This window comes from Trachypithecus francoisi, unplaced genomic scaffold (assembly GCF_009764315.1).
Source record: "Trachypithecus francoisi isolate TF-2019V2 unplaced genomic scaffold, Tfra_2.0 Lachesis_group8, whole genome shotgun sequence".
In the NCBI taxonomy this organism is placed as follows: Eukaryota; Metazoa; Chordata; class Mammalia; order Primates; family Cercopithecidae; genus Trachypithecus; species Trachypithecus francoisi.
This window is the reverse complement of record NW_022681473.1, coordinates 2,066,963-2,094,818: the sequence shown is the minus strand read 5'-3', so window position 1 is coordinate 2,094,818 and position 27,856 is coordinate 2,066,963. Positions and strand designations below refer to the sequence as shown.

General features: G+C 59.9%; 2 protein-coding genes across 19 annotated transcripts; one reads left to right on the top strand and one right to left on the bottom strand.

Annotated features, from left to right (window-relative positions):
• Nucleotides 1–588: 588 nt before the first annotated feature.
• Nucleotides 589–18,421, bottom strand: TSPAN32 (tetraspanin 32). Of its 18 annotated transcripts, none has more exons than XM_033207593.1 (11): nucleotides 18,184–18,414; nucleotides 17,446–17,560; nucleotides 16,294–16,391; nucleotides 11,703–11,777; nucleotides 11,057–11,209; nucleotides 6,480–6,581; nucleotides 5,713–5,799; nucleotides 3,955–4,038; nucleotides 3,600–3,691; nucleotides 2,712–2,893; nucleotides 589–1,369 (listed from the first exon to the last, which is right to left on the bottom strand). In XM_033207593.1, the coding sequence occupies exons 1-11, from the start codon at nucleotides 18,373–18,375 to the stop codon at nucleotides 1,251–1,253; spliced, it is 1,299 nt and encodes a 432-aa protein (XP_033063484.1). In that variant the 5' UTR covers nucleotides 18,376–18,414; the 3' UTR covers nucleotides 589–1,250. The 18 variants fall into 18 exon arrangements, with proteins under 18 accessions (XP_033063484.1, XP_033063485.1, XP_033063498.1 ...); XM_033207594.1 differs by lacking the exon at nucleotides 589–1,369 and adding an exon at nucleotides 1,393–1,487 and having other exon boundaries at nucleotides 18,184–18,412; XM_033207607.1 differs by lacking the exons at nucleotides 589–1,369; nucleotides 11,057–11,209 and adding an exon at nucleotides 2,090–2,374 and having other exon boundaries at nucleotides 18,195–18,403.
• Nucleotides 18,422–18,460: 39 nt separating this feature from the next.
• Nucleotides 18,461–21,649, top strand: CUNH11orf21 (chromosome unknown C11orf21 homolog). The gene is made up of 4 exons (XM_033205650.1): nucleotides 18,461–18,643; nucleotides 19,772–19,865; nucleotides 21,242–21,521; nucleotides 21,594–21,649. Exons 1-4 carry the CDS (start codon nucleotides 18,591–18,593, stop codon nucleotides 21,647–21,649), a joined length of 483 nt encoding a protein of 160 aa, XP_033061541.1. The 5' UTR covers nucleotides 18,461–18,590.
• Nucleotides 21,650–27,856: the final 6,207 nt, after the last annotated feature.

Sequence of the window (27,856 nt, the reverse complement as noted above, 5' to 3'; positions counted from 1 at the left end):
CCTGCCTCAGCTTCCTGAGTAGCTGGGATTACAGGCCCCCACCACCACGCACAGCTAATTTTTGTGTACTTTATTTATTTATTTTTATTATTTATTTATTTTTGAGATGGAGTTTTGCTCTTGTTGCTCAGGCCGGGGTTCAATGGCGTGATCTTGGCTTACTGCAACCTCTGCCTTCCAGGTTCAAGTGATTCTCCTGCCTCAGCCTGCTGAGCAGCTGGGATTACAGGCATGCACCACCATGCCTGGCTAATTTTTTTGTATTTTTAGTAGAGATGGGGTTGCACTGTGTTGGCCAGGCTGGTTTCAAACTCCTGACCGCAAGAGATCCGCCTGCCTTGGCCTCCCAAAATGCTAGGATTACAGGCGTGAACCACTGCCCCCGGCCTATTTGTCTATATTATGGGACAGGGTCTCACTCTGTCACCCAGAGTGTGATCATGGCTCACTGCAGCCTGGACCTCCTGGGCTCAAGAGATCCTCCCACCTCAGCCCCCTGAGTAGCTGGGACCACAGGTGTGTGCCACCATGCCTGGCTAATATTTCCTTTTTGTTGTTGTAGAAACAAGATCTTGCTATGTTGCCCAGGCTGGTCTCAAACTCCTGGCTTCAAGCATCTCCTGCCTCGGCCTCCCAAAGTGTTGGCATTACAGGTGTGAGCCCACTGTGCCTGGCCTGGTTTGGAGATTTTAGTAACTAATAGAAGAGTGCTTTGGTCAGAGAATAAATCACGGAATGATGGAGCTGAAAATTGTGGATGCCATGTGGGTTAAGGGGCCCTTGGGAACAGCTAGGGTGGTCCTTACAAGAGGAAGCAGAGACGTTACTAGTGAACATGGGCAGGCTTAGGTGGCCCCCAGGTCTTCCCTCATTCTCCCAAATCGAGGGATGAAATCGGTGGACAATCAGAGCAACAAGGTTCAGGACTCAGACCCTGCAGGAGTGAAGAATTGGGCTGCCTGGATGAGAAAACATGGGTGTGGAGTATGTGAGCCAGGAACACACCTCACGACTTCATGACCAGCTGCAGATGCCAGACATCGAGAGCTGCTGGCAAAGTTTCTGTTCTTGTGCTGTCTACACCTCACCGGAACGGAACTCACCTTTCTCCCACCCTTTTCTTTCCGCCGTGACTGTGCATCGCATGTGTCCTTGGCGCTTTCCCTTCACATTAAATCCATAGGTTGTAGAACAGCGACGTGCTGAGGACGGAAGCGGCGGGAACGCCCAACGCCGGAGACCCTGGGCTGTCACCAGATGTGGAACCCAGGAGACCTCTGGTGTCCTCCTTTGGAGGCCCGTGCGTTTTCAGCGGTGGGGGCGTGCGTGTCAGGTGGAAGTGTTCTCATTTTCGGAAGTGAGAATGTCACCGGAAAGACAGGGTGGACTGTAGCTGGCCTGTGTCACTCTGGCTGCATCACAGGATCGCTTTTATTTGGGGGAATCCCTCTTGGCTGGTGTTGGTGGGGGATGGGGCCACACGCCCTCTGTGGAAGTTAGAAGGGCCTTGACATTCCTTCTCTTTTGTCAGCTTCATTAGGGCCTTGGCCTAGGCTGGGCCAACCAACTTGGCTGGCATTCCACCCAGGACTTAGAATTTTGAGCAGATTGTGCACACATTTAGGGACCATTAGAGCTAATTCGTCATCGACATGGTCTGAACGTCTAGTAAGAGTAGGTGTGGCAGGCAGAATATCTAAAATGTTCCCTGATCCCCACTCAATGTCCTGCCTTAATCCCTGGACCATGTGGCTGTGAGAGGACGGGAAAGCTGATAAGATTTCTCTTTCGAGAATTCTGACATAAGCTACAACGCGGATGGACCTTATGGACATAACAGTAAGTGAAATAAACCAGACACAAAGGGACAAATCCTGTGTGACCCCACACATATGAGGTCCCTGGAGCAGCTGAATCCATGGAGACAAAAAGTGGATGGTGGGTGCCAGGGACTGGGGCAGAGAATGGGAGCTGGTGTTTCCTGGGGACAGAAGTTCATCTTGAGAAGATGGAAAGTTCTGGAGATAGATGGTGGTGATGGTTGCACAACGATGTGAATGTATGTAATGCCACAAACCATACACTTAAAAATGGTTAAGATGGTAAATTTTATGTGATGTATATTCGACCACAATTTGCTCAATGCACCCTTGCTGGTGTGAAGGTGGAGGGGCCGCGGGAGCAGGGACAAGGACGTGGGAACCTCAGTCCTACAGCCATGAGGAGCTGAGTTGTCAACAGCCTGAATGGTCCTGGAGGCAGACGCTTCCCTGGAGCCTCCAGATGAGAGTGCAGCCCACCAAGGCCTGACTTCAGCCCGAGAGACCCCTCGCAGGGCACCCGCTGAGCCCACCGGGACTTCTGCCCTGGAGAGCTGTGAGATCATAAATGGTCGCTGCTTGCAGTCCTTACCTCTGTGCTGCTTCTTACGCAGCATAAAAAACCAGTGCAGCTTGTGTCTGGCTGGAGCCCTCCAGGGTGTGGACCACCGGTGTCTGCAAGTCAGCCCTGGGCTTCTGCCTCCAGCGTGGCTTCCTTTGTGCTTGCACCCGGCCCGTTCCCATGGAGGGATTTGGTGAGCTACCCCTTACCCTGGCATCTGTTCCCAGTGGAGCCTGGCTCTCTGGCTGGGCCTTCACTCCCTCCCCTCCTCACAGCTCGGACCCTCCCCTCAGGGATCCCATGAGGGCTGACAGCAGGGGCGTCTTCACCTCTGTGGGCAGGCAGGTGGCGGGAGAGGGGCCCAGGCGCAGCATCGTTGTCCTGCAGCCACCGAAGACTACCCGAGTATCTTCTTGGACCAATGGCATCTGCTTCGGAGCGGAGACAATGTGTGGGTCCACCCTGGGAGCGTCTGAAGAGGCTGGACTCCTGGGGCTGGCGGCCACATGCTCTGAGGAGCAAGGGGATCATGGGGCTGTGGTGGAATGTTCTACAGGGGACCTGTGAGGTTACCGTGGAATGTTCTAGAGGGGATCATGGGGCTGTGGTGGAATTTTCTACAGGGGACCTGTGGGGGGCTATTGAGGAATGTTCTAGAGGGGATCATGGGGCTGCTGCAGAATGTTCTACAGGGATTATGGAGCTGCTGTGGAATGTTCTGGGGGACTATGAGGCTGTTGTAGAATGCAGAGGACCCAGGGATGGGGGCTTGGATGGCCAAGAAGAGCAAGTGGGTGGGTTAATGGGCATGGTAGGCAGAGACAGGCCAGCTCCGTGGGGGCAGGAAGAGCTGCCTGGCTGCGGGTTGGACCCTCCCTGCCCCCTAAGCATGAGGAGCTCCGGGGTATTCAAGCACAGAGATCCTGGCCTGGGGCTGTAATCTGGGGGCCCAGAAGTATCCATCTCCAGGTCTTGGCAAGGCCTGGTGCAAGCAAAGGGGGGTCCCCATGTGGGCTATGGGGTGCAGTGCTTGGGTCTGGAAACTCTCCAGGTCTCCCACCCCACCCTGGCACTCAGTCACCCCCAAAGTGTTTCCTCTACAGCATCAGCCTGTGGCTTGGTCCAGGGCTCCCTCCCAGTGGCTTGCAGAGCAGATGTGTCTCGAGCAGAGCTGGAGGACCCTTCCAGAGAGGGTGAGGGCAGGCAGGGGGCCCTACCGTGGGGCCAGGGTGTATTTGCCCTTGCGGTCCAAGCTGCAGCCAGAGCGGATGGCAAACCACAGGAAGGAGCTGAGGAGCAAGGCGGACACCTGGGAGGGAGACACCCGCGGCTGCCCCACTGCTCCAGGCTGGGGACGCCCCTCCCCAGAAAGCATCAGGACTCTGCAGTGGGAGGGGGCGGCCCAGCTGCAGGAGGCAAACACTGTCACAGTGGACCAGCTCCCTGAGGCTGGCAGCCAGTGAGGCCCAAGACCGGAGATCCTGTCCCGGGTCACCATTCCATCTGAGTCGGGGGCAGGGCAGGCTGAGGGGCAGGAGGTGGGAAGGGGCAGTGAGGGAGGCGAGGGGGTACCGTGAGGGCCAGGCCGATGCTGGTCAGGCTGGAGGCGACCTGCTGGTGTATCCTCAGGAAGCTCCGGATGCCCTGAAGGCAGTCCTGCGAGAGGGCAGCAGGCATGGCACCCGCCCTGACCGGCCCTCCCTGCCTGGACAAGCGGCTTCTGTGGGGCCACGGAGCTGCAGCGCCCACCTAGGCCAATGCCAGGGCAGCAGGGAGGTGGGTGTAGCACATTCCTGGGAAGCCCCCAGGGCTCTAGGGAAAGGCAGCACCAGCAGGTGAAGCCCAATGGGACAGGGCTGGCCCCTGTGGGCACCCGGGCACTGCCGTGGGCCCAGCAGGTGCCGTCTCCCAGCTGTCCTGAGTGTCCATCTTGGGCCACACATTGTCTCCCCTAGGCCGGGCCACTTCTAATTCACTCTGGGTTCCCAGCATCCAGCCCAGGGCTGGGCACAGTGCCTTGGTGACCAGAGGATGATGACTAACAGGGAGGGCAGGAAGCCAGCTGATGGAGGGATGTGAGGGGGGTCCCCACACTGTCCCAGGGTCCTGGTTCCATCCTGGGCTTCTGGTTCCATCCTGGGCTTCCAGTGCCACCCCAGGGCATGGCACCCAGAGGCATCTTTCCGGAAAAGGGAGGTGACAGGCCTGTCTCTGAACCCTGGAGATGGTGGCAACTGGGGCAGGCTGTGGAGGCCTCCGCAGGGTGTCAGGGCTCACCCTCCTGCCCCCCGCAGGCAGGTCTGCCTCCCTCCTGCCCATGCCTGCCCATCTGGGTGGCTCCGTGCCCGCCACCTGTGCTGGCTTTTCCGGCTCCCCAGGAGGCTTTGCAGTCGGGCCCATGGCTCTGCCATCCCAAGGGTGCTCAAGGTAGACCCTGGCTCCTGTTTTTCAGTCGGGGGACCTCTCCTTGGGTGGCACAGGGATCCTGACTGTTAGCCCTGCCCCTGATGCCGCTGGTGCCTCCCCAGCAGCGTCCCCAGCACCGGCCTTCTGCCCTCAGAGCCTGGGCTGTGGTTCCACCCCTCGCCAGGCCTCCAGCCATTTGCTCTCCTCCCCTTTGTTTCTTGGAGGGTCGCCAGGTGCCTCCCACTGTGAGACAGGGTGGGTTTGTTTCCAGGACAGTAGGGGAGAGGAGCAGGGAGAGGGCAGGGTGGGCTGGGGGAGGGCTGCTGGGCACCGGGAGAAAGAGGGGAGGGCCCAGTTTGTCCCAGGGCTCTGGGAGGAAAGGCTTCTTGGCCTCGGGCCCCGCTCTGTTGTTGCTGAAGCCCTGGCCACACCCTAGCCTATGCTGACCCTCCGGCCTCGCTTCTCCTCTTCTGAGTGCCCTTCCACTCCTTCTGATGCCCCCCAGGACGCCTGCACCCTTCCCCCTAGATAGAGCCCACCATGCTGGCCCTGCAGCCCTTGGCACAGAGCCCTCATGGGTGCACTCCAAGAGGTTTCTGTGGACTCAGCTGGCCTTGGGAAGCCCCCAAACTGGAACTGACTTGAAGGAGTGAACGGCGCATCGGGCCTGCGTCCAGCTGGGCAAAGGGGCCTGTGTCTATGTTTTGAGCCTAGCCTGGCCACCTGACAGGCTTGGTGTACCATGAACCCTAACTAGCCTCCGATCACACCAGAACCTTCCCTGAGCCCTTTGGCGGAGAGGTCCCAAGGGTCTGGGGAGGCCAAGGGGTGGGGTGGGAGGATGGTTCTGAGTCTCGGGGTTGGGCCCCAGGGTGTCCAGCCCCTGAGGGTCTTGCCTGACCAGCCTCCAGGTCCCCCCCTCACCTCTCGTGCCGCCTCCTGTCCCTGGCACAGGTCAGCCTCTGTGCTCCCCAGACGGCTGAAAGGAGACCTCTTCCCACAGCACAGAAACTACGAGAACAGAAGGGAGGGAGTGGTGATGTGCTTCCGAGACCTATGGGGAAACTGAGGCACCCCAAGGCTCCAGGTGGGGTTCCCTGCAGGCCAGGGCTGGGGCTCTGGGTATTGCAGCTGCTTCTGCTGGGGGCTCCAGCCATTGTGCAGCCGGGCCTTGGTGAGGGGAACTTTCTCAAGTCGCGCCGCCTGCCCGCTGGGGAAGGAACTCCTGCTGGAGCCAGGCAGCTTCCCCGCCCTGCTCACAGGGCCCGTGCGTGCTTTTTTTTAAGTAGAGACAAGGTCTCCCTATGTTGCTCAGGCTGGTCTCGAACTCCTGGGCTCAAGCAATTCAGCTGCCTCAACCTCCTCCCGAAGTGCTGGGATGACAGGTGTGAGCCACTGCGTTTGGCTCCATATTTGCTTCAGTGCTCTCGAAATCCTTCAGTGTTTCTGAATAAGGGGCCCTGCCCTCCCATTTTGCACTGGGCCTCGAGAATCTAGTAGGCGGCCCTGTCCCGGGCAGACGGAGGATAGGAGCTTTGTGCCGCCAGCCCTGCTGAGGGGCAGCTCTGGCCTATGTCCTAGAACTCCTTGGTGCCTGGCCAGACCTCTCACTGGCCACCCTGTGCCTGTTCTCTGAACTGCAGTCCAAACAGAGGCTGACCGCCCTGCCACCCAGCTGTCCCCACGCTCACCATGTCCTGGATGGCTGCCAGCTCCTGCCGTCGGACGTGGGACGTGCCTTTCATCGCCTGCTCATATACCAGGTCGTAGGTGTCCAGCATGGCATCCTCCACCTACACCGAGAGACCACGGGGAGGTCCTGGCCCTGGTGAGAGATCCAGGGACGGAGCCCCCTCCCCACAACATCCCAAAGGCTGGTGGGCCCTTAGTGGAGTGACGTCCCAGCACCGCCCTCCTCGCAGCAGGTGGATCTCCCCAAGGGGTAGCCTGGGTCCCTGGGCAGCCAGTCACAGTGCTTCCCAACATCAACGGTGGGGCCTCCACACAATGGCCGTCAGTGTGGCCGTCCTGCCCCCAGAGGGTCCTGCAGGATAAAGCGAGGCCAAGCTCTGCGTCTGCCTCTCCTGCGGTCTTACAAGGTCGGCCCAGGGAAATTTCCATCACGCTACTGTTGACCTGGAAATGGGGGATGGGGCTGGGCCTGGTGGAAAAGGCTTGAGAGACCCTGTGCCAGGACCTCAGCTCCCAAAAAGCTGGGGGATTCTAGGTCTTTCCCCAGAATCACCCAGCTGCCTTCCAGAAGCCCCAGCAGCTGGGCTCTGGGTAAAGCTTTTGACCAGAGAAGCCTTGGGCACCTGGAGTCAGATCTGGGAGGACGAGGCCACTGTGGGGCAGGGGATAGAGAAGGTGGAAGGTGACGGGGCCTGGCTAGATGTGCTGTCTGCACTCCACACCCTAACACCACCTGGACCTCATGTCTCCACCCTCCTAAGCAAGATGCTCTCCCCTGCCAAGTTACCCCTTCAAAGACAAACTGGAATCTCGCCTCCTACGGGAAGGCCTCTGTGACTGCTCCAGGAGTCGCTGGTCTCCTGGCACAGGGCGAGGCCCTCTTTGAGGTCCCTACCCTCTGATGTCTCCTTCCGGCCTCAGAGGCCCTCAGTCCTCCCCAACATGCCATGCTGACAGTCGGGACATGGAGGGGTGCTCAGCAGTTGCCCCAAAGGGCTGGGGGAGAATGGAAGCCCCAGGCCTGCTCTGGCCACTCACACCTGCCCTCCAGAAAAGAAGCATGGCTTCCCGCGGTCCTCACTGCCCTGGGGCCCAGCCCCCGTGGCAGCCCTGACCGCGGCCAACTGGGTGGGCAGTGGGCAGTGGAGGCTCTCGGTCAGCCCTGCCCAAGCCTGGAGGCCCCAACAGGAGTCAGATGGACTTTCCAGGCCAAACTTGGCTCCTGACCCTAATGCATCCCTCCCACTGATGGCTAATAAAAGTCAGACCACTCTCCGTGAGTCATCCCCAACTCAGCCAGCCTTGTCCTCCCCGCAGTGCCCTGGGGGGCAGGCGCCAAGCTGGCCACACCACTGTCGGCCTGGGCGGGGGCCTTGTTCAGCCTCAGCATCTGTGAGTGTGAAATGGGGGTGGAGTCTGGCCTGGCCATTGTGTCCTCGTGGGCGGAGGTCCTGGTGAGGACCAGAGGCCTGGCGGAGTGGGCCTGGGGTTGGCTCAGACCTCCTCTCCTGCTTCCCTCCCAACTCCAACGACTGTCCCCATTGTCAGGCACCTGCCATGGCCCAGGGAGGACATGGGTGCCTCTGAGGCTCTGAGCAAGGTGGTGTTATTACCGCAGCAGGGGCAAGAGTGACAACGCCTGCTAGTGGCTGAGAGGCCTGCTGTGCCCAGCTCTTCCCGCTCTGCCTGCTCTGCCCGCTCTGCCTGCTCTGCCTGCTCTACCTGGTTCTGCCCAGCTCTGCCTGCTCTACCTGCTCTGCCCGGCTCTTCCCGCTCTGCCCGCTCTACCTGCTCTGCCCGGCTCTGCCTGCTCTGCCTGCTCTGCCTGGCTCTCCCTGATCTCCCTGCTCTCCCTGCTCTACCTGGCTCTGCCTGCTCCACCTGGCTCTGCCTGCTCTGCCTGCTCTGTCTGGCTCTGCCAAGCAGCTCTCCCCACGACTGAGGAAGCAGAGCTCAGCAAGGTAGGCCTCCTGCCCCAAAGCCTGGCCCTGGAGGGCCCTGGAGGCCAGGCCAGCCGCTCCCCACGGGGCCTGGGCTCCTAGGTGATGCTTCACCATCTGTCTCCATCCCAGCCTCTGGGGGCTCTGAAGGAGCCTGGGGCCTGTGTTTCTCAGGACACCTGGGGGCAGGTGCACCCTGAAGGGTACCAATGCACTGAGCTCCAACTTCCGGTGCCCGGGCGGTGCTTCAGGACAGAGACCTGGAGCAGCAGGGCCAGTGCAGAATTCCCGGTTGCTGGACCCACCCGACCTGCTGTGTGTTTCTCCAACCCCTGCCCAGACTGAGGCCTGAGGTCCAGGGGTCCCCGCTGGGGCTTCCCCCGACGACCAGATCATCCCTGGTGTCTGCCTGGGCTCGGCGGCCCTGACCCCATCCCATGTCTGCTGAAAGTGCTCAGGAAGGTACAGACAGGTCCTGGGCGGCGGGTGGGGACCAGGAGCTGCAGGAGGCCTGTGGACCAGCCCCACAGGTCCAGAGCTGGCTCTGGCCTGAGCCCACTGGGTGGCTGGAGGATCCAGGGAGGGAAGTGGCTCCAGGGTGGGGCCAGACTGCGAGGACGAGGCTGCACCCCACACTGCTGTACTTAATTCGGGCATGAATTATTCCCGATGCAGACTTGTCCGGGGACGGGGGAGGGTTGTGGCAAAGTGACGCTCAGGCCTGGAGGAGAATGTAATTAATAGCCCTCAAGCTTCACATTCATCCCTGAAGCCTGGTCCATGCCTCCTACCCGCACGAGGATCCCAGGGAAGTGGCAGCCAGGACTCCCTGGGGCAAGGATTGGGGAAGGGGAGGGGCACCCTAGTCCTCTCAGCGCTGGGCCAAGGTCTGTGGCCACGGGGCACCGCCAAGGGCATGTGGCGGGTCCCTTCCCTCCTGCATCCTCTGCCTTTCCATCCGCAGGGCTGCCACATGAGTCACGCTGACCCTGTGTTCAGGACACCTCAGGGGCCTTGTGGGGAGGTGCAGGGGGAAAGGGTGAACGGGCCGGGCTGGGATCTGGACCCCCGTCTCTCACTTCAACGTTTCTGGTGCCAACAACTTGGGCCCTTTGGCCTTTGTCACTGTCTGTGGTGCCGGCAGGACCTTGTTGGACAGGGATCCCGAGGTTGAAGCCCGTTTGGCTCTGGTGGGCCCTGAGGGCGGAGGGCAGAAGATGGGATGTGCAACCGCCCCTCCTGCTCAGGGCCTGGCCTCTGGCACCACAGCTACCCCATCCACACCCAGCACAGCTCCGAGTGAGTTCCCTGTCCTGGAGGACCAGCCTAGGCAACGGGGCATGGTGGGGGCATGCAGGTGAGGAGGAAGAATCTTTGCACACACCCGGCCATTCCTACCCACACAGCCCCTGGGTCTTGGTGCTCCCTTCACAGAAAAGGAAACTGAGGCCCAGGAAGGTTAAATAGCTTGCCCAAGGGCACCCCAAGGACACTGACTTCATACTCAGAGCTCCTTCGCCCAGGCCACCTCCGTGGCCACCAGGCCTGACACAGATGATGTTGGAAGTCAAGACCCACTGGGAGGGGCCAATGGGGCCCAGAGGCCCAGGAGGAAGCCCCAGTGCCTTGCCTGGGGTCTGAGAACTGACCCCTGAAGGCCAGCTGGGCGCACGGGCCAGACGAGGATGATATGTGTGTGGGGGATGCTACCTGGGGCCAGGACAGGCCATAGGCAAGCCAGGCTGGGGCGTCTATCTTTTTGCACCCCCTTCCCTTCCTGGAGAGCAGGCCCCAGCTGTGTTCTGTCCTCTAGCCCCTGCATGGCCCCTTCCCTCCAGAATTGTGCTTCCAGGGTCAGAGCCATAAACACACAGAAGCATGGGGCATGGGCTGCAGCTGCCCCAGACGAGCCCGGGCACCCTGGCAGCTGTCTTGACCTCGGCCATCTCCACTGTGACCCAAACTTCAAACGAGCCTAGACCACCCCATGATGGACAGGAAACGTGAGGCCAAAACACGGACCTGGCCCAGCTCATCACCCTGGTAAGACGACTGTGCCAGTCCTCAAAGCCACAGCCCTCTTTAGGGGGCTCAGTCCCTCTGGGATCCTTCTGGGCCTGAGAAAATGGTGTTTCTCCCACCTGGTTCGGGCGGTTCATCCCAAATGATGCCAGGGGTGGGCAGGCACTTTGGGGCCAAGAGCCTTTGTGGTAAGCCTGGAGCCCCCTCCAGCCCTGGCACTGCCAGGGTAACCTCGAGCTCCCCCATCCCTGGAGGGCCTGAGTCCCCTCATCTGCAAACCACGGTGGGGGCCACCACACTCAGGCTGCTAGCACGGCTCAAGAACTGGCACAGCAGGCGCCCTGCAGAGCTCAGCCAGAGGACCTGCCTGCCACCAGCCTCAGCATCTATCATGGCCAAGCCTGTGTTTGGGGGCCCTGGGCAACCAGGCACTTGAATACACAAGGCCACTAGGACTCCATCTAGGGCTCCAAGAAATCACCTCTTGTGACCTGCCAGGCTCTCCTGTCCCACTCGATGACCCTGCCTGCAGCTGTCCCTGGCACTACTCGGCTGCCTTGGGGGCTCTCACCAGGTCTGGGCTCTCAAGGGGAAGGTGGGGCTGGCTCTGTTACCGAGCTCTCATTCTCTGCTGGGCCAGGGAGGCCTCCTTCCTCTCCAAGCTGCTGGCCTTTCCACAGGGACGCCTTTGGCCCCTGCCCAGGGTCAGCTAGGCCAGCCCCTCCACCAGGCAGGTCAGCATTCAGGACGGAAGGATGGGTGGCATCCTGTGGAGGGGGTGGAGGCTGCGACATGCCAGTCCGTGGGTCTCCAGGCACTGTGTGCCCCACCAGGCCTCCATCAGGAGCGTGGGCCCTCAGGTCTCATTTTCTGGAACACTCTGCTCCTTCTAGTCAACCCGTAAGGCCAAGCCAGTGGCTTTCCTTCTTCTTCCTCTTCATTCCCTCCCCCAAACCTGAGGGGCATCAGCTCACGAGGGCGTGGGCTGAGGAGCTTCAAGAAAATGAGGCCAGGGCGAAGGCATGGGTACAGCATAGGTCCCTCCCCACCAGGGAGCTGCTGGCCCTCACTCACCTCCAGCGCTTGGCCTCCCTGGAGCCTCAGACAGAGGGAACCCAGGCTGCGGTCTCCCCAACCTCACCCGGTCAGTGGAAGCCTGGAAGCTGGGGCTGCCCCTCCCAGGACTGCTCCCCAGTTCCCAGGCGCCCACTGGATTACTGGGGGACCCTCTGCTGCAGGGTAGGGGCAGCTGGTGCTCACCTGGGTGGGACTGTGGAGTCTCCAGAACACCACCTGCACCTGTGCGCAGAACGCCAGGGAGAAGCACAGGAAACCCTGGGGGCAGAGCGGGGCTGGTCACTGTGGGGGGCCAGTCACTGTCGGGGGCCAGTCACTGTCGGGGGCCAGTCACTGTTGGGGGGGCCGGACACTGAGGGGGGGCAGTCACTGTGGGAGGGAGGCCAGTCACTAAGGAGGGGTTGGTCATTGTTGGGGCGGCCAGTCACTGCGGGGGGGGCTAGTCACAGTGGGGGGCTGGTCACTGTTGGGGAGCCAGTCACTGTTGGGGGGGCCTGTCACTGCGGGGCTGGCCAGTCACTGAGGGAGGCTGATCACTGTGTGGGGGGCCTGTCACTGTGGGGTGCTGGTCACTGCGGGGGGGTCGGTCACTGTGGGGGGGCCGGTCACTGCTGGGGGGCCAGTCACTGTGGGGGGGCCTGTCACTGTGGGGGGCCGGTCACTGTGGGGGGTCGGTCACTGCAGTGGCCTGGCCAATCACTGAGGGGCCTGGTAGGGCCTGGCAGGCCTGGGTAGGGCAGTGCCCTCAGGCTGTGCCCGCAGCGGGATGCTTGGTTGAGGCGTGGATTTGAGCCCCGCTCCCCACTGCCTGAGAGGGAGACTTGGCCTGAGGAGAGCATGGGCGCTGGGTCCGTGGGTTCCATAGCATCTTCCCATCCCCTTCCTGGGTGCTTTTTGGGAATTCATCCCTTGTTCTCCCATTTTGGCCCCCAGGGGCCTGTTGATGGCAGCACCGCACACCTGCCCAGGAGGGGCAGGGCGCCCCTGAGAAGATGGAGAGCTCTGCCCACTGGGGCTGCTTCCTGAGGGGCATGGACCTGGACAGGGCCGGGCAGAGCCTCCCCTGAGCCTGAGCCTCTCCAGGGCCGGTGCTGTAGGCTCTTCTGTTTTGCCTTCTTTTCTGAAACAAGCCACCAGCTAGCCCAGCGCTGGTGAGGTTTGGGACTGATATGGCGCCTGCTCAGCATGCTGTGGCCTCTCTCTTTGCAGGTGAGCCCACCTCCCTCACCTCCCTTTCTCTCCATACTCTGCCTGGGTCCCCATGGCCCGGCCAACCACTGTCCCCTCTCTCTCACTGGTGCCAGCGCCCCTAGTTGTGGAATGGGGCGTTCTCTGGTGGAAATGTCTGCTCACCATCCCCCGGCACTAGCCCCATTGTTCTTTTGGTCAGGGCTTCCAGGCTTTTGAGAGCCCCTTTGCAGAAGCTGAGGAACATGAGAGACCCCTCCCCTGAGAGCAGACATATGCCCCCGACACAGTTTTATGGATGGTGGCAGAGGTCACCCAGGCTAAGAACCCTGGGGATGTCCTCCCACTCAGGGTCTGGGCGACCACCTTTGCCTTCGTGCTGGTGCCCTGAGGACCCAGAGTACCTGATGGTGAGTCTAGCCACTGACCAGGCAGCTCCCCCAGGAGTCCTGAGGCCCTGGTGAAATGCCAGCCCCCGCAGGCAGCACTGTGCCCGCCTGGGTGGTCCACAGGCTGAGGCAGGTTGGGTCTGGGCCCTTCCAACCATGGGGCCCCATTCAGGGTGACACCAGGAGCATGGGTGTCTGTGGAATAGACAGAGACCCACACATGCTGGCAGGAGGGTAGCAACAATGCTGGCATGCCAGGGGAAGCTGGTCAAGAGGGGCGTGGAAAGAGCTGGGAAGCCCTGCTGGCCCCTAAACACAGGAGAGAGCATGGGGCCTCCAGCCCTGCAGGGACGGGGCGCTGGCGGCTCCCCATGACCCTCCTGCCTGCCCTGGAGGCTGCAAGGCCTGATGGGCGATGGCCAGGGAGCTGCCTCCTCCTCCTCTCTTTTCTCCTCCTCCTTCCTCTTCTTTCTGCTCCCTCCACCCTTCTCCTCTTTCTTCTCTTCACCTTTCCTCTTTTCTCTTTCTTCCTCCTTCCCCCTCCTCCATCTCCTCATCCCTTGTCCTCCCACCTCCTCCCTCTTCTTTCCTTCTCCCCCTCCCTCCTTTTCCTCCCCCTCCATCCCCCTCCTCCCCCTCCCTCTCCCTCCCCCCTCCCTCTCCCTTCTCCTTCCTTTTCCCTCCTTTTCTTCCCCTTCCCTCTCCCTCTTTCTCCCTCCTTCTTCTCTTCCCTCCTCCTTCTTTGTCCTCCTCCTCCTCCTCCTTGCTGGCTGAGGGCCACCGTCCCCATCTGGAAGCTATCACTCAGTGCTGCCTCCCAGGCTTGAGGCCCCGAGCCAGCTCAGGAGACCAGCATTTTCCAGAAACCTTTTCATTCCTCAGGAGAAACAGCATCCACGGCCTCTCTCTCTCTCTCTCTCTCTCTCTCTCTCTCTCTCTCCCCCTCCCTCCCCCTCTCTCTCTGCCCCCACCAACCCCCTGCGCAGAGAGGATCTTGGGCGGTGGATGGGCCCGTGCAGACCTCCCCAAGGCCTTCACCATCAGAGGCTGCTGGGTGGTCAGGTCTGCCCTGGCCATTTTCTTTCTCCTCATTCTAAATGGAAATAAATAAATACATACATAAGCGAATTGAGTGTGCTTCCTTGGGCAGCGCTGCCAGCTCTGCTCTCTCAGCCCAGCAAGTTCTTTCATTTCCTGTGCGAGAGGCCAGCTAGGGGAGAGGCCGGAGGGGTGGGGGCAGGCAGGAAAGGGCTTTGTGGGGAGCATCCAGGCACCCAGCCCATTGGAAAAAATCTTTGCACTCCCTGCTCCCTATCCCTAGCCCCTTCACCTGTGCTTGTGCATGCACACACACACACAGATGTGCCAGATGCAACACGCAGACACCACACCCATATGGCAACAGGGGCAGGTGAAGACCGGTAACAGATACTTGCACACACGCACACACAGAGGCACCTGCACATGCACACACTCATGCACATGCACACACACACACTCATGCACACACACATGCACATGCACACACATGTATATTTGCATACGCATGCACATAAGTTCACCTTCATGCACACACATGCATGCAGATCAAGGGGGTGGATCTCCCAGCTCACTGCTGTGGCCATGCTGAGCTCATCATCCAGGCCAGGTCTAAGTACACTGGGGCTTGGGGGTTGCGCTGGAGCCCACCCAGCTCGGACTGGAGTGTCCTCAGGACCCCAGCCCAGTGCAGGCATCCAGCTGGGGGCCTCCCAGGCTGCTCTACAAGCCTGAACCACATATCAAGTCACCCTGGCCTTGAGTCTGGCTGGGGACACAGAACCTGAGCCCAGGTGCTTGCTGACCACCTTGGCCACAGATCAGGGTGCTAGGCTGGTTTGTGCATGGGGGCAAGGTGGGGTGGAAAAGGCTGGTGACCGGGACAGGACCCCGTGGCCCAGCTGGCTTCTGCATATGTGGCCTCAAGCCCAGCACCATGGCGCCCCCTGGTGGATGGTGCTGCAGCCCCAGCGCCAGTTCCTTCTGGGCCTCCAGCTCAGACCTGGACCCCTTGGCCTGGCCCTGTTACCAGCCTTTCCTTCCATCCAGGTGTCCCTTTGCAGGTCACACACCCTCTTGAGGGGCAGACTACTGGCCTTGTCATCTCCCCACTGGGGCCTCCCACCTGGCCCTGAAGCCAGATAGCACAGGCTGGGGTTGTCCCTGCCCACGCTCCTGTGTCCCGGAGCAGGAATCCTGGCTAGTGCTGGAGCTGCTGGGTCCTTCTCTGCTCCCCATGGGCCTACCCAGGGCGGCCCCGCAGCTGCTCCAGGAGGTGACTCTATTCCTATCCTTGGAGACATTTATAAACCAGGGTCATTAAACAAGCATTTGCTGAACTTGAAGGCTGAGCTGAAAACCTTGCCGGCCCTGGGGACCCAGGGGGCTGTGCCCTCAGGGACTTCCAGAGTGGTCCAGCTTCACAGGCCAGACAGGGGAGCAAAGCCCCCAGCACAAGCTCCTCACGGCTGGAATAGGGAGACGGGAGGCTAGAGGGACAGGCGGGAGCCCAGGGCGCCAGGGAGGAGCTGCTTTAGCTGTGGTGAGAGAGAAGGGCTGTGGGCCTGGCAGGGGCAGGACAGGCGTGGGGAGGCTGCTGCCAGGTGGGGTCTGCGATGACCATCGAGGGCTGGCAAGGACCAAGACAGAAGCCCATGGGGAGGAGTAGGAATGGGGGCGAGAAGGGGCCACTGCTATGGGGTGGGGTGGAGGGGCCTATGGGGCCTCAGGGCTGGGAAGACACCCCCAGCAGCTCAGGAAAACCCAGGCTGGAGAGCTCAAGAGGCATTTCCCTTGCCTGGCCTGGCCTCCTCCGAACAGGAAACGGGATGCTCCCAGTGCCCTCCCAGAGTTTGCTGGACAATCGAATCAGACCCTCCCAGGGACTTTGGAAACGGCTCCCAGGGTGAGGAGCACCGTCTCTCTCTTTCAGGGCTCCTATAGGAACCCTTGTTGGGCGTGTGGATGACAAGGTGAGGTAGGGCCTGGTGGAGGAGCCTTGGCTACCCAGGTGGGGGGTCTCGGCTGGCCAGCATCCCTGGGGCCTCTGTTTCTGCCTAGTCACTCAGGTGTGGGGGTGGTGCACAGGCCTGCCAGCTCTTCACTCCTTCCTGATTCTTTTCTGGGGACATGGGCATCTGTGAACACAATGAACTCACCCCCGCCATGAGGCCCTGGGCCTCCCTCACGGTGGCTGCAGCGCTCAGCACGGCTCCCAGAGTCAGGAGGCCCACCAGGCTCAACCCCGCAGAGAAGGCTGGTTGGGAGGAGAGAGAAGGAGGGTTAGGGGTGCCCAGGACAGTCCTGAGTGCACACAGCCTGGGTCTGAAATCTAACTTGGGAGTCAGGGGCCGTGCGGGACTTCTGAGGGGCTCTGAGTGGGCGCTGTCTCTCCATCAGACAGGGCCCTGAGGGAAGGAGGAGGGAGGCGGGACTTGTCCAGCCTGGGGGACCGCCCCTCCTTCCCTCTTTTCCTCCCTGCCCTCCCTGCCTGTGGGGCTATCTTGGAAGCCACATGCTCCCGGCCATGCCCTAGTGACAAATGGCCGGACTGGAGCTGTAATCTTATCAGTCCGGACCTGGACCTGGGCCCCAGGCGTCCTCCTCCAGGGAGGCCCTGGTCTTAGGACTTGGGGAAAAGCAGTGGGTTCTAAGGCAGCAGCCCTGATCTCCTGGGCCTCATTTTCCCCATATCTGCCCACCGGGCTGCAGCCCTCCTGGGCCCCCTGAGCTCCTGCCTGAGAGTCCCCTGCAGGTCCAGTTCCGGCATCCCCTCATTAAAGGGACCTTCCTCAGCCTTACCCCCAAGTGGCCCCAGCAGACCCTGGCTCTCACTCCCGCTCTCTGGATGTTGGATAAGTCGCTGCTGAGTCTCTGCAGGGAGGCGTCTGGCTAGAGCAGCCCCACCTCTCCCCACCCACGTCCCAGGTCCTGAGTGGAACATCAGCCATGTGGTGTCCTCATGGACCTGCTGAGCCCGGCCCCAGGCCACTCCCAGGTGGCACCTGCCTGGGATTGAGCCCTGACTGCACCGAGCCAGGTCCTGACCCTGCCCAACATATACCCACACTGTGCCCACGCTCCTGTGGGGCATGAGAGCCAGGCAGGAACATCGGCTGTCACCCAGACCCGAGGCTCTGTCCAGGGGAGCTAGGACTCCAGGGCAGCCCCTGCCTGCCCCGACCACCTCTGGCTCCTGCCCAGGGCCTGGCACCACTCGGACTGCAAGAAGTCCAGCTGGGCTCGGCTCCTACCAGCCGCCCTTGCACCCAAAGCCCCACCCGATGCGGCCAGGCCTGGACCTGGCTTACCCCATCGGTGCACAGCCTGGTACGGGTTCTTCTCCAGGGACGCTCGGCGGATGACAGCAAAGTGGGCCCCGAAGTAGGTGAGAGTCACCATGGTGACCACAGAGAGGCTCAGCAGCTGTAGATAGGACAGACTCAGAGTGTGGGACATGGGACTGCTGCAGGACGGGGGAGCTTGGCCCCAGGGGACAGGGCTGGGGCTCTCTCCAGCTTCCTGGTCCCATGACAGACAGGCTCAGCGGCAGGGATTCCCAGTGTTTCTGTGGAGTGGTCTCAGGGGGCCTTCACTGCAGACGCGCCAGCACACCCACAGGCACTCACACATGGTAGACGCATACACACACAGCCCAGCTTCCCCACACACCCAGGACCTCTGACCATTCTGTCTACGGAGTGGGAGTGAGCCCCACCCGTGTGCCAGCACCCTCCTGGGCAGGAAGGGGAGAAGATCCCTGGAGCCCGGCAACCAGTGCTCCTCCACCCCAGCTCGCCCCAGGCCTCAGCCCCACTCAGGCCTCCTCTGGGCTCTGTGCTGCCTGCCCCTCAGGAGGAGAGACGGGGCTGCCCATGGCGGTCACTGCCTGTGACTGTCTGCCACCAGGAGCCCCAGACACATGTCTACAAGGGCAGGACAGGGACAGTAGGGCTGGTGTGTGTGTGAGAGGAGGGGTAATCCCCATGCTGAGGCCCTGCCACCCCTCACCCCTTCTCACCCCCACCCGCCACCCACTCCTGCCCGACCTGCCTGTTACCAAGATAAAGAAGCAGGTGACCAGCATCTGGCATTTGGCAACCCTGACTCGACTCCAAGGCCCCATGATGGCTCCTCTCCTCTCTTCTCCTCTTCTGCCCTCCCCTCCCTTCCCCTCCCTGTGGTTTCCAGCTGGGCAGGGGCCTCAGACCGCAGCTCCCTGCCCAAGGGGTAGGCTGCATCCGCCTCTCTGTCTGTCTGTCAACCTCGCCCTAGGACCGAGCTGCTGGGTGCCCCGGAAGAAGGGCAGGCAGGAAGGGGAGGGGCAGTGAGGTTGGCTCCCCGCCTCAACCTCACCCTGCTGCCCCCAACCCAGCCCAAGACACCAGGGCGTTTGCCGACATCTGAGGCCCTTCTTGGTGTGGTCACTGAGGACGGTGCTGAGAGGGGGAAGGTCATGGGCAGGGCTGGGTGTGGGATGCGGAGGAAACAGTGCCTGGGGAAGAGGAGGTGAGCTCCCCGTCCTGGGAGTGTGCAAGTGTGGACTGGGCTTTGGGGGCGTAATCCTTGGAGAAATTTGGAGATGGGGTCTCCTTGGAACATCGTTATTGAGGTATTCTTAGGAAACACCCTTTGAAATGTCCTGTGACAGCTTACGTTTTGAGAAGGTCATTGGTTTTTAATGCCTTCATGGGCGGCACTAATGGGTATTTTGTTGCAGAGCCTTCTTGGGGCCATGGGGGTAGGCTGGGGCCGCACCCACACCCACATGGGGCCTCCAGGGGGACGCTTTGTAAACTTCGAATTTGTAATTACACAAAGCCGTGTCATTACCCGTGGGTGGGGGCAGCGCTGCCGCCCCAATACAGGCAGGGTTTCCGTGGGCCTCTGGGGCAGGGTGGGCCTGAAGAGTGTGAAGATGCTCCGGGTGAGTCCACCGTTCAGGGACCACTCCCGGCCCTCCCAGGGGCACTAACGGGCGGCTCTGCTCACCCCTCGGTGCTGGAATTGCTCCTCCTACATTTGGTCAGGACCTCAGCGAGGGGGAGGGGACCCCCAAGACCTGCAGGCATGGCAACCCCAACGTGGCTGTGGGAAGAGGGCCCAGCTGCTGCCCACTCAGGAGTGCTGCTGGAGGAACTGCTCAGGCCACCTCCTCCTTCCCTCTGCGGAGAAGCAGGGACAACCAGGACCCCTGTCCAGCCCAGCTCCCCCAGGCAGCACCTTCTGCAGCTCTGGCCCCCAGGAATTCCCACCCTGAGTCTGTGGGGGCTTGTGGAGACCTCAGATGCCTGGTATCCACAGTGTCACTTCAGCTGGAGGCCTAGGTGTGGCTCAGGCTCGGGCACAGGTATGGATCTAGGGGTGGCAGCAAGAGCGAAGGTACCAGGTCTAGGGGCTGGAGGCCCCCGGGCTGTGCAAGTGGCCAGCTCGTCCTCTCCAGGGAAGATGAGCTGCTCTTGGCTATGTCCGGCTCATCCCTGGAATTCTTTCTCCAACCTTGACCTCCCCGGAGCTGGTGAGGCAGGCCTGGAACACCACCCGCTTATGGCGTGCCTCTTCGCCAGGTCTGAAGAATTTTGGAGCAGGGCAGACCTGGGTTCTTGGCCTGTCCTGGTGGGCACCTTCTCACACCAGCGCTGTGCCCAGGTGGCCTCACTTGTCATCTCAAAGTGGCGTCAAACTCCCGGACAGGTGGACGGGAACCCTAGGCTGGCCCTCCAGAGACCAGGTCTGACCACAGCCCCCCTCCCTGTGCCCCACCAGCGGGGTCAGGGAGCCAGGGGAACCCCCACGCCTATTGCTGGGCCACACCCTCCCACCCCGACACCCCCTCTGCAAGAGGAAGTGGCTTGTTGAGGGGAAGCCACTGTGAGGCTGCTGCCCACCCCACACCTCCCTGTCCACCCCACACACCCCTGCCCACCCCACATACCCCTGCCCACCTCACACAGCCCTGCTCACCCACACACCCCTGCAAACCCCACACAGCCCTGCCCACCCCACACACCCCTGCCCACCCCACACACCCCTGCAAACCCCACACACCCCTGCCCACCCCACACACCCCTGCAAACCCCACACAACCCTGCCCACTCCACACACCCCTGCAAACCCCACACAGCCCTGCCACCCCACACAGCCCTGCCCACCCCACACACCCCTGCAAACCCCACACACCCCTGCCCACCCCACACACCCCTGCAAACCCCACACAGCCCTGCCCACCCCACAACCCCTGCCCACGCTACACACCCCTGACCACTCCACACGCCCCTGCCCACCCTATACAGCACTGCCCACTCCACACACCCCTGCCCACCCCACGCAGTCCTGCTCACCCCACACACCCCTGCAAACCCCACAAAGCCCTGACCACTCCACACACCCCTGCCCACCCCACAAAGCCCTGCCCACTTCACACATCCCTGTCCACCCCACATAGCCTGCCCATCCCACACACCACTGCCCACCTCACACACCCCTGCCCACCCCACACACCCCTGCCCACTTCACACACCCCTGTCCACCCCACACAGCCCTGCCCACTCCACACACCTCTGCCCACCTCACACACCCCTGTCCACCCAACATGCCCCTGCCCACCCCATACAGCCCTGCCCACCTCATACATCCCTGTCCACCCCACACAGCCCTGCCCACTCCACACAACCCTGCCCTCCCTACACACCCCTGCCAACCCCACATGCCCCTGCCCACCCCACACAGCCCTGCCCACCTACTCTGGAGGTGGTGCCGGCCCCTGGGAGCCTGGAAGGCTCCTAGAGCGCAGGTTCAGCCCCAAGGAGCTGGCCCAGGAGGACAGCTGCCCCCACCCCTACCCCACCAAGGAGCCTGTCCTAAGGGCTAGGCCCCACTGCAAGCTGGCCTAGGGTCCCCTGGCTTTATTTCCAGGGAAGAGATCGGGCTTGGATGCCTGTGCAGGCGTGGACGCGTGTGCAGGTGTGGAGGCGTGTGCAGGCGTGGATGTGTATGCATGCATATGTGATGGTGTTTACCCGCCAGACTTCCTTTTTCCTCTCTCCTTCCTGTGAATTCCTGGGTCCCAGTTGCGCCTGCTTGCTCCACAATGTCCTTGCCCACCAGGAGGCCCCTGGCTCAGGGATGCCACCTGCAGCTGCCCAGCCCTCCGCCCATGACGCCCTTGTTCCACCTACCACTGCCAATGAAACTGTGGATCACCCAGCTCTGCACTGGCTTGCCTGCTGCTGCTGTCTCAGTTTACCTGGGCAGTTGCCCCTGGTTATCCATCTGGGGTGGTACTTGGACTTAGAAGCAGGCCCCTCCTCTGGGAGACTGTGTCCTCGGGCCAGGAGGTGGCAGCCTCTACCTTCCTGCGACAGGGACCCTTTTTTGTCCATCACAGGTGAGCAGCCAGGCTGTGGGGCCTGGAGCCTGGGGGCCCCGGTGCTGTCTGTGAGCACGGCCCCTCCCATAGGGGAGGCACTCAAGAGCTTCCCACCTGTGTCACAGGGAATGGGGCCTGGAGCTTGAAGAGACCTGTGGGGGCCACGTGGGTGCCTGAATCTGGCTTCTCTCTGTCCTTTCCCTGATTCTGAAATTGTCCCTGCAGCACAGATGCACCCCGGGAGCTGCCTTTACAGCCTCTCCCGAGCCCAGAGAAGAGGAGGGCATCTCCCCTTCCGCATCACCCTAGGCCTGGGTCAGCCGGGCGGGTCCCAGGGGACCTCTGAACCCCCATTGCCTGGGCAGCCCCCTTCGCCTGGAGGCACTCTGGCCTGTCCCTTGAGAGCCAAGATCATACTCAAACTGGGTTCTGGGCTCTGGGCACTGCTCTGCTCCCAACCAAGGGAGGTTCTGGGGCATGGCAGCCAGAGTGATCTCTGCTTAGGGTGGTTTCCGGTGAGTTCTGATATCTCAAACCCCAGCATCAGGGCCAGGACAGATGAAAGAAGAGTGAGCTGGTCAGGGGTGCCCCAGTGGGGAGCTTGTTCACAACCTTTAAGGAGGGCAGGGCACAGCCCAGCAGGGGTGGTCACGAGGCCCTGGGCTTGTGGCTGAGATGGCAGCTGGCTCTGGCAGTGATTGGAACAATCCAGTCTACGGAACCCTGCGGCCTTGGCCGGAGGTTCATGGTGCCAAGGGAGCTGGAGCAATGGGTGGCCTCCCTTGCCCGGTGCCTGAGTGAAGGAGGACTGAGTGCCCCTGAGGAAGGACCTTGCCATACTCTCACAAATTTACATTATTCTTCTCTCCCCCAGTCTCCCCTCAGGGACCTGCAGCCATTTGCTGGGGTGGCTACTCTGTCCTCAGACTCAAGGGAATTACTGGACACTAACTCTACCCTGACATCCACTCCTGAGGACACAAACACCCATCAGATCTGGGGACACAAATCACCATCCTTGATACCTCTGAGTAAAGGCCACCAGAAGCTAGTTGCTTTCAACTGGCAAGGGCAGGAATACACATGCACTGTCCTGCTCTGGGGTACATCAACTCTAGGTCATAATCTAGTCAACAGCTACCTTGACCAGCTTTCCCTTCCACAACCCTTTCCCTGGCTGGTTGCACTGATGATGGCAGCTGATCTTGCTGCAGAACTGGTCTGCAAACCTGGTGAGCAGAACTGGCAGTGACTCAAGGACAACTTGATAATATGGTGTGTGCTGGGGAGGGTGGGGAATGAATTCCATACAAATTGGGGCCCTGACCCTTTGATGAAATTGCTGGGGTTCCAGTGGTCTGGGGCATGCTGTGATCTATGTCTGACCCTTCCTTCTACCTCAAAGGAAGCACAGTGCCTCGTGGGTGTCTTTGGATCTTGGAGGCAGCTCGTATGTGATATCCCGACCCATGTAGGAATGACCTAAAATGCTGTCTGCTTTCTGTGAGTCCCAGAACAAGAGAAGGCTCTGCAGCAAGTGCATGTGGCCATGAAAGCTGCTGAGCAACTTAAGCCATAGGACCAACAGATCCCATGGCATTTCAGGTGTCTATGGCAGATAAGGATGCTGTGTAGGGGCCATGATAGGCTCCTGCAGGTGATTCACAGACTGATGGCAGTCAAGCTCTGCCATCCTCTGTGGATAACTCTGTGGATTGCGTCCAGTCCTCCAGAGAGACTGGACAGGCCACCAAGTGGCCATGTGATTGGAACTGTACATCATGAGTGGGATATTGCTGGACCCAGCGAGCCATAGAGTCGGGCATGCATAACTATGTTCTGTCTTCAAGTGGAAGCAGCATGTACAACCCGGGGCTCAGGCAGGCCCTGAAGGCACAAGCAAGTTACATGTAAAAGTGGCTCCAACACCTGTGGTCCCTACTCCTGCCATTCTGCAGTCACTCTCTCAGCCAGCACCTGTGGCTTCGTAGGAAGTTCCCTGCAGCCTGATCATTGTGGAAGAGCAAGTCTGGTCCCAGCTTACAGATGCTTCTGCATGATACACACGGATGACCGTGGAGCTCAGCCCCTCTGAGCAATGGTGGTGAAAGGAAGGGCTCCCAGTGAGCAGAACTCTGGGCAGGGCCCCTGGGCATTTTCATTTTGCCTGGAAGGAGAGGTCAGAGCTACAGGTTCCACCCACTCATGATCAGTTGCTCCTGGCTCAGCCAGATGGATGCTCAGGGACTTGGAAGGAACGCATTTGGGAAAACGGTAACAGGAAGTGTGGGGAAGCGTTGTGTGGTTAGAGCCCTCTGAAAGGGGGGAGTGTGAAGATCCTTGCAGCCCACGTGTCATTTGCCAAAGAGCAACCGCCTCAGCCGAGGAGAAGTTCACTGACCAGGTAGATAAGACGGCCCTTTCTTCGGCCATCAGTCAGGCTCCTTCCCCAGCCACCCTTCATTGCCAGCGGGCTGGTGAAGACAGGGACTGTGGGAGCAGGGATGGAGGTCACACATAGGCTCGGCACAGGAGCTCCACTCACCAAGGCCCATCCACTAAGTGCCCGCCTGCCCCAGTGTTGCACGGGATCTACCAGCTTCCAGGTGGAGTGGGTGATATGAGACAGCTGCCGGCGTGGAACTGGCACCGCTGTGCTTTCACCAGGATAGAGGCTTGCTCTGCAGGTGGACTGGCCCTCCGTGCCCACAGTGCTTTTGCTGAAACCACCTGTGGACTCTGGAGCGCCTCAGTCAGCATTCTCACACTGCTGCTCAAGGAATTCGCCACAGTTAATGGAGTGGGGCAAAGGCCCCATGCTCGTGACCTTGAAGTTCTTCTGTGGTCCTCCTCTCCCCGCAGCAGCTCACAAACAGGACCGTGGAATGGCCTTCGGGAGACTCACATGGTGCCTGCTGAGTGGGGACGCTTTGCAGAACGGGCCGTGTCCTCCAGGAGGCGGTCCAGGCTCTGAATTAGAGTCAGTCTATGGAGCGGTTTCTCCTGCAGCCCAGACCTCATGGTTCTGGGAGTCAAGGAGGGGAAGCGGCAATGGCTTCTCTTTCACCCTAATGAAATTCTGCTGGTGATGTGTTTGCTCCCTGTCCCCACAGCTCTAGGTCCTCTTGGTGTAGAAGTCTGAGTTCTCGAGGGAGGAGGGTTTCCCGCAGAGGCACCACAATGGCTCCACCAGACTGGAAGGTGAAATTGCACCAGGTCATTTTGGGATCCTCACTGCACGGAATCAACAGGTAAAGAAGGCAGTTACTGCCTGGGCTAGGGGACTGATTTTATCAGGCAGAATCGGCCAGGTTGCACAAGGAGGGTGAAGAGGAGCACGTCTGGAATGCGGAGGGTCCCCTGCAGCACCTCTTCACGTTCCCATGTCCTGTGATTAAAATCATGGAAAACCATCACCCCCGATCCAAGCAGGGCCACTCATGACCCAGGCTCTCCAGGAATGAAGGCTTAGGTCATCCCACCAGGCAAAGAGCCTCATCAGCTGAGTGCTTGCGGAGGCAAAGGCTATGCGGGACAGGGAGGCTGAAACGCTAGTTCCCGCTGCACGGCTGCTGCAGAAATGGAGCCTACAATAGATGTGGGTGTTTTTTTCTTATTTTGATCCGAGTGTATTGGGTAGGACCACATTAGCCACTGTTTCTTCTCCTCTTCCCTACCACTCCATACGGTACTACCGTATGAAGTGTGCCGTTGATAATAGTTGATATTTAATTATCTCAAATATCTCAGTGTTTAAATTTTAGGCTATTAGTCCGGGCACGGTGGCTCAGGCATGTATTCCTAGCACTTTGGGAGGCCGAGGCAGGCGGATCACCTGAGGTCAGGAGTTCGAGACTAGCCTGGCCAATATGGTGAAACCCCGTCTCTACTAAAATACAAAAATTAGCTGGGCATGGTGGCCCGTGCCTGTAATCCCAGCTACATGGGAGGCTGAGGCAGGAGAATGGCTTGAATCCAGGAGGTGGAGGTTGCAGTGAGTCGAGATTGCACCACTACACTCCAACCTGCACAACAGAGCAAGACTCTGTATCAAAAAAAAAAAAAAAAAAAAAAGTCCAGGCGAGGTGGCTCACGCCTGTAATCCCAGCACTTTGGGAGGCCAAGGTGGGTGGATCATGAGGTCAGGAGATCGAGACCATCCTGGCCAACACGGTGAAACCCCATCTCTACTAAAAATACAAAAAACTAGCCGGGCGAGGTGGCGGGCGCCTGTAGTCCCAGCTGCTCAGGAGGCTGAGGCAGGAGAATGGCGTGAACCCAGGAGGCGGAGCTTGCAGTGAGCCGAGATTGCGCCACTGCACTCCAGCCTGGGCGACAGAGTGAGACTCTGTCTCAAAACAAAAAACAAAAACCAAAAAAAAACTAGGACATCAAAGGGAGAATGAGTCAGCTGAATCCCATGCCCCTTTTGATATCTTTTTTTTTTTGGAAGGGGAAGGAACACCACCCAGAGATGAATCAGGATCAGGGGTCTTCCTCTTCTCTGGGGCAGAGGGGAGCACGTTGTTCTCCTGTATACGCTTGGCCGCATCTTGTTGGGTGGAAGAGGGATTTGACTTTGTCTTTATTTGGAAGTTAAGTATGATTAAAAATTGTGGGTGGGGAATCGGAGGACTCCATTCATATGAAATGTCCAGAACGTGCAACTCCATGGAGGTGGGAAGTGGGGCAGTGTTTGGCAGAGGCTGGTGTGAGGGGAGCGGCTGCTAGAGAGTGGGGAGTTGTTTTGGGGGTTCTAAGTGCTGCGGATGTTCTAAGGTCAGACGGTGCTGAGGGAGGCATGCCTCTGTGAATATACTGAAAGCCCCTGAATGGTACAGTTAAAAGAGTGAATTTTATAGCATGTGAATTATATTTCAATAAAGCTGTGTAGAAAGCAAGAGGTGCAGGTGGAAGCCCGTGGGAGGGATTGGCACGGTGTTGCCCTAGCTGAGTGGAATGTATATCTTCCAGGACTCCCGGAGCTGCCTCATTAGGGGTAGGGTGGGTCACACGTGGCCTGAGTCAGCTCTGGGTGGTGGAGGGACCCAGCAGCCATGCTCTTTTTAAGCCTGGACGTTTGCTCGACGCACCAGGGCCCTTGCTGCTCTGCTGTGCACTGCAGCCGGCCTAGGCAGCAGTGGCATCCTCCTGGAAGTCTGGGCCCCAGCCAGCTGCCTGCCCTGCTGCCAGGCCGGAGGAAGTGGCATCCTGGAATCCATGTCATTCCTGGGAGTCCCCTAACTCTCAGGAGTCACCAGTGAGCTCCACGCTCCCAGGTCAAGCAGGCTCCCTGTGCCCTCACTCCAGCCCTCCAGGCATGGGGGGGATCAGCTTCTCGAGTCTTCCTCATGTTTCTGGTTGCTGACCGTGTTGCCCTTTCTCAGCCTCTCCCTAACTCTACCCACTCCGCCAGTGATGGGAAAGGGCTCCTGCCTTTTCTCTTCTCTCCTGCTTCTTGCATGGTCCTCATTGCCCAGGGGCTGGGTTGCCACTGACTGCAGGGGACCCTCCAGCCCAACCCCTCCCATGAGACCCTCAGCAACGGTAGGAGGAATCAGCAAAATTCTATGGGTCCTGGGGCTCTGTGCTCTAGGGCTCACCCCACTTCTCTTTCATTTGTTAAGTTTTTACTTCAAGTTCCTCATTGGAATTTCAGTAGTGGCCTCCCATTTCTGTGGGGATAATTCCCAGGTACCCCAGACTCCACGCATCCACCCAGGAACCCTGATCCCTGCAGCCCTTCTCCTGAGGGCCAGCCTCCCTTTTCACCTCAGACAAGAGCCCAACAGCCACTGGAGCTGACTCCTCACCCCACCCCCACAAGTAGTACTGACGCTTTCTCCAGGATGCTTCTTTTTAAAAACAGTGTAGTAAAATCGACGTAACATAAAACTGACCATCTTAACCATTTTAAACTACATTTCAGTGGCATTAAACACACTCATGCTGTTGTGCAGCTGTCGCCACCCTTCATCTCCAGAACTTTCTCATCTTCCCAAACTGAAACTCCGTCTCCATTAAACACTCACTCCCCATCCTCTCCTCCAGGCCCTGGCACCCACCATTCACTTTCTGTCTCTATGGATTTGACCACCCTAGGGACCTTCTACCCGTGAAATCACACAGGATTTGTCCTTTTGTGACCGGCTTCTTTCACTGAGCCCATTGTCCAGAACGGCTCTCAGGTCCGCACCGATCTCCTGGAGCCCGTGCAGCCTGCTGGTGCCTGTTGCACCTCTGCCCACAATAGTCTCCTTGCTGGACTCACAGGTCCCACCACCCCGCCCCATCTAATCTGTCCACACAATAGGCAGTGTGACCATCTAAAAGCTGGCACTGGCTGCCGGAAA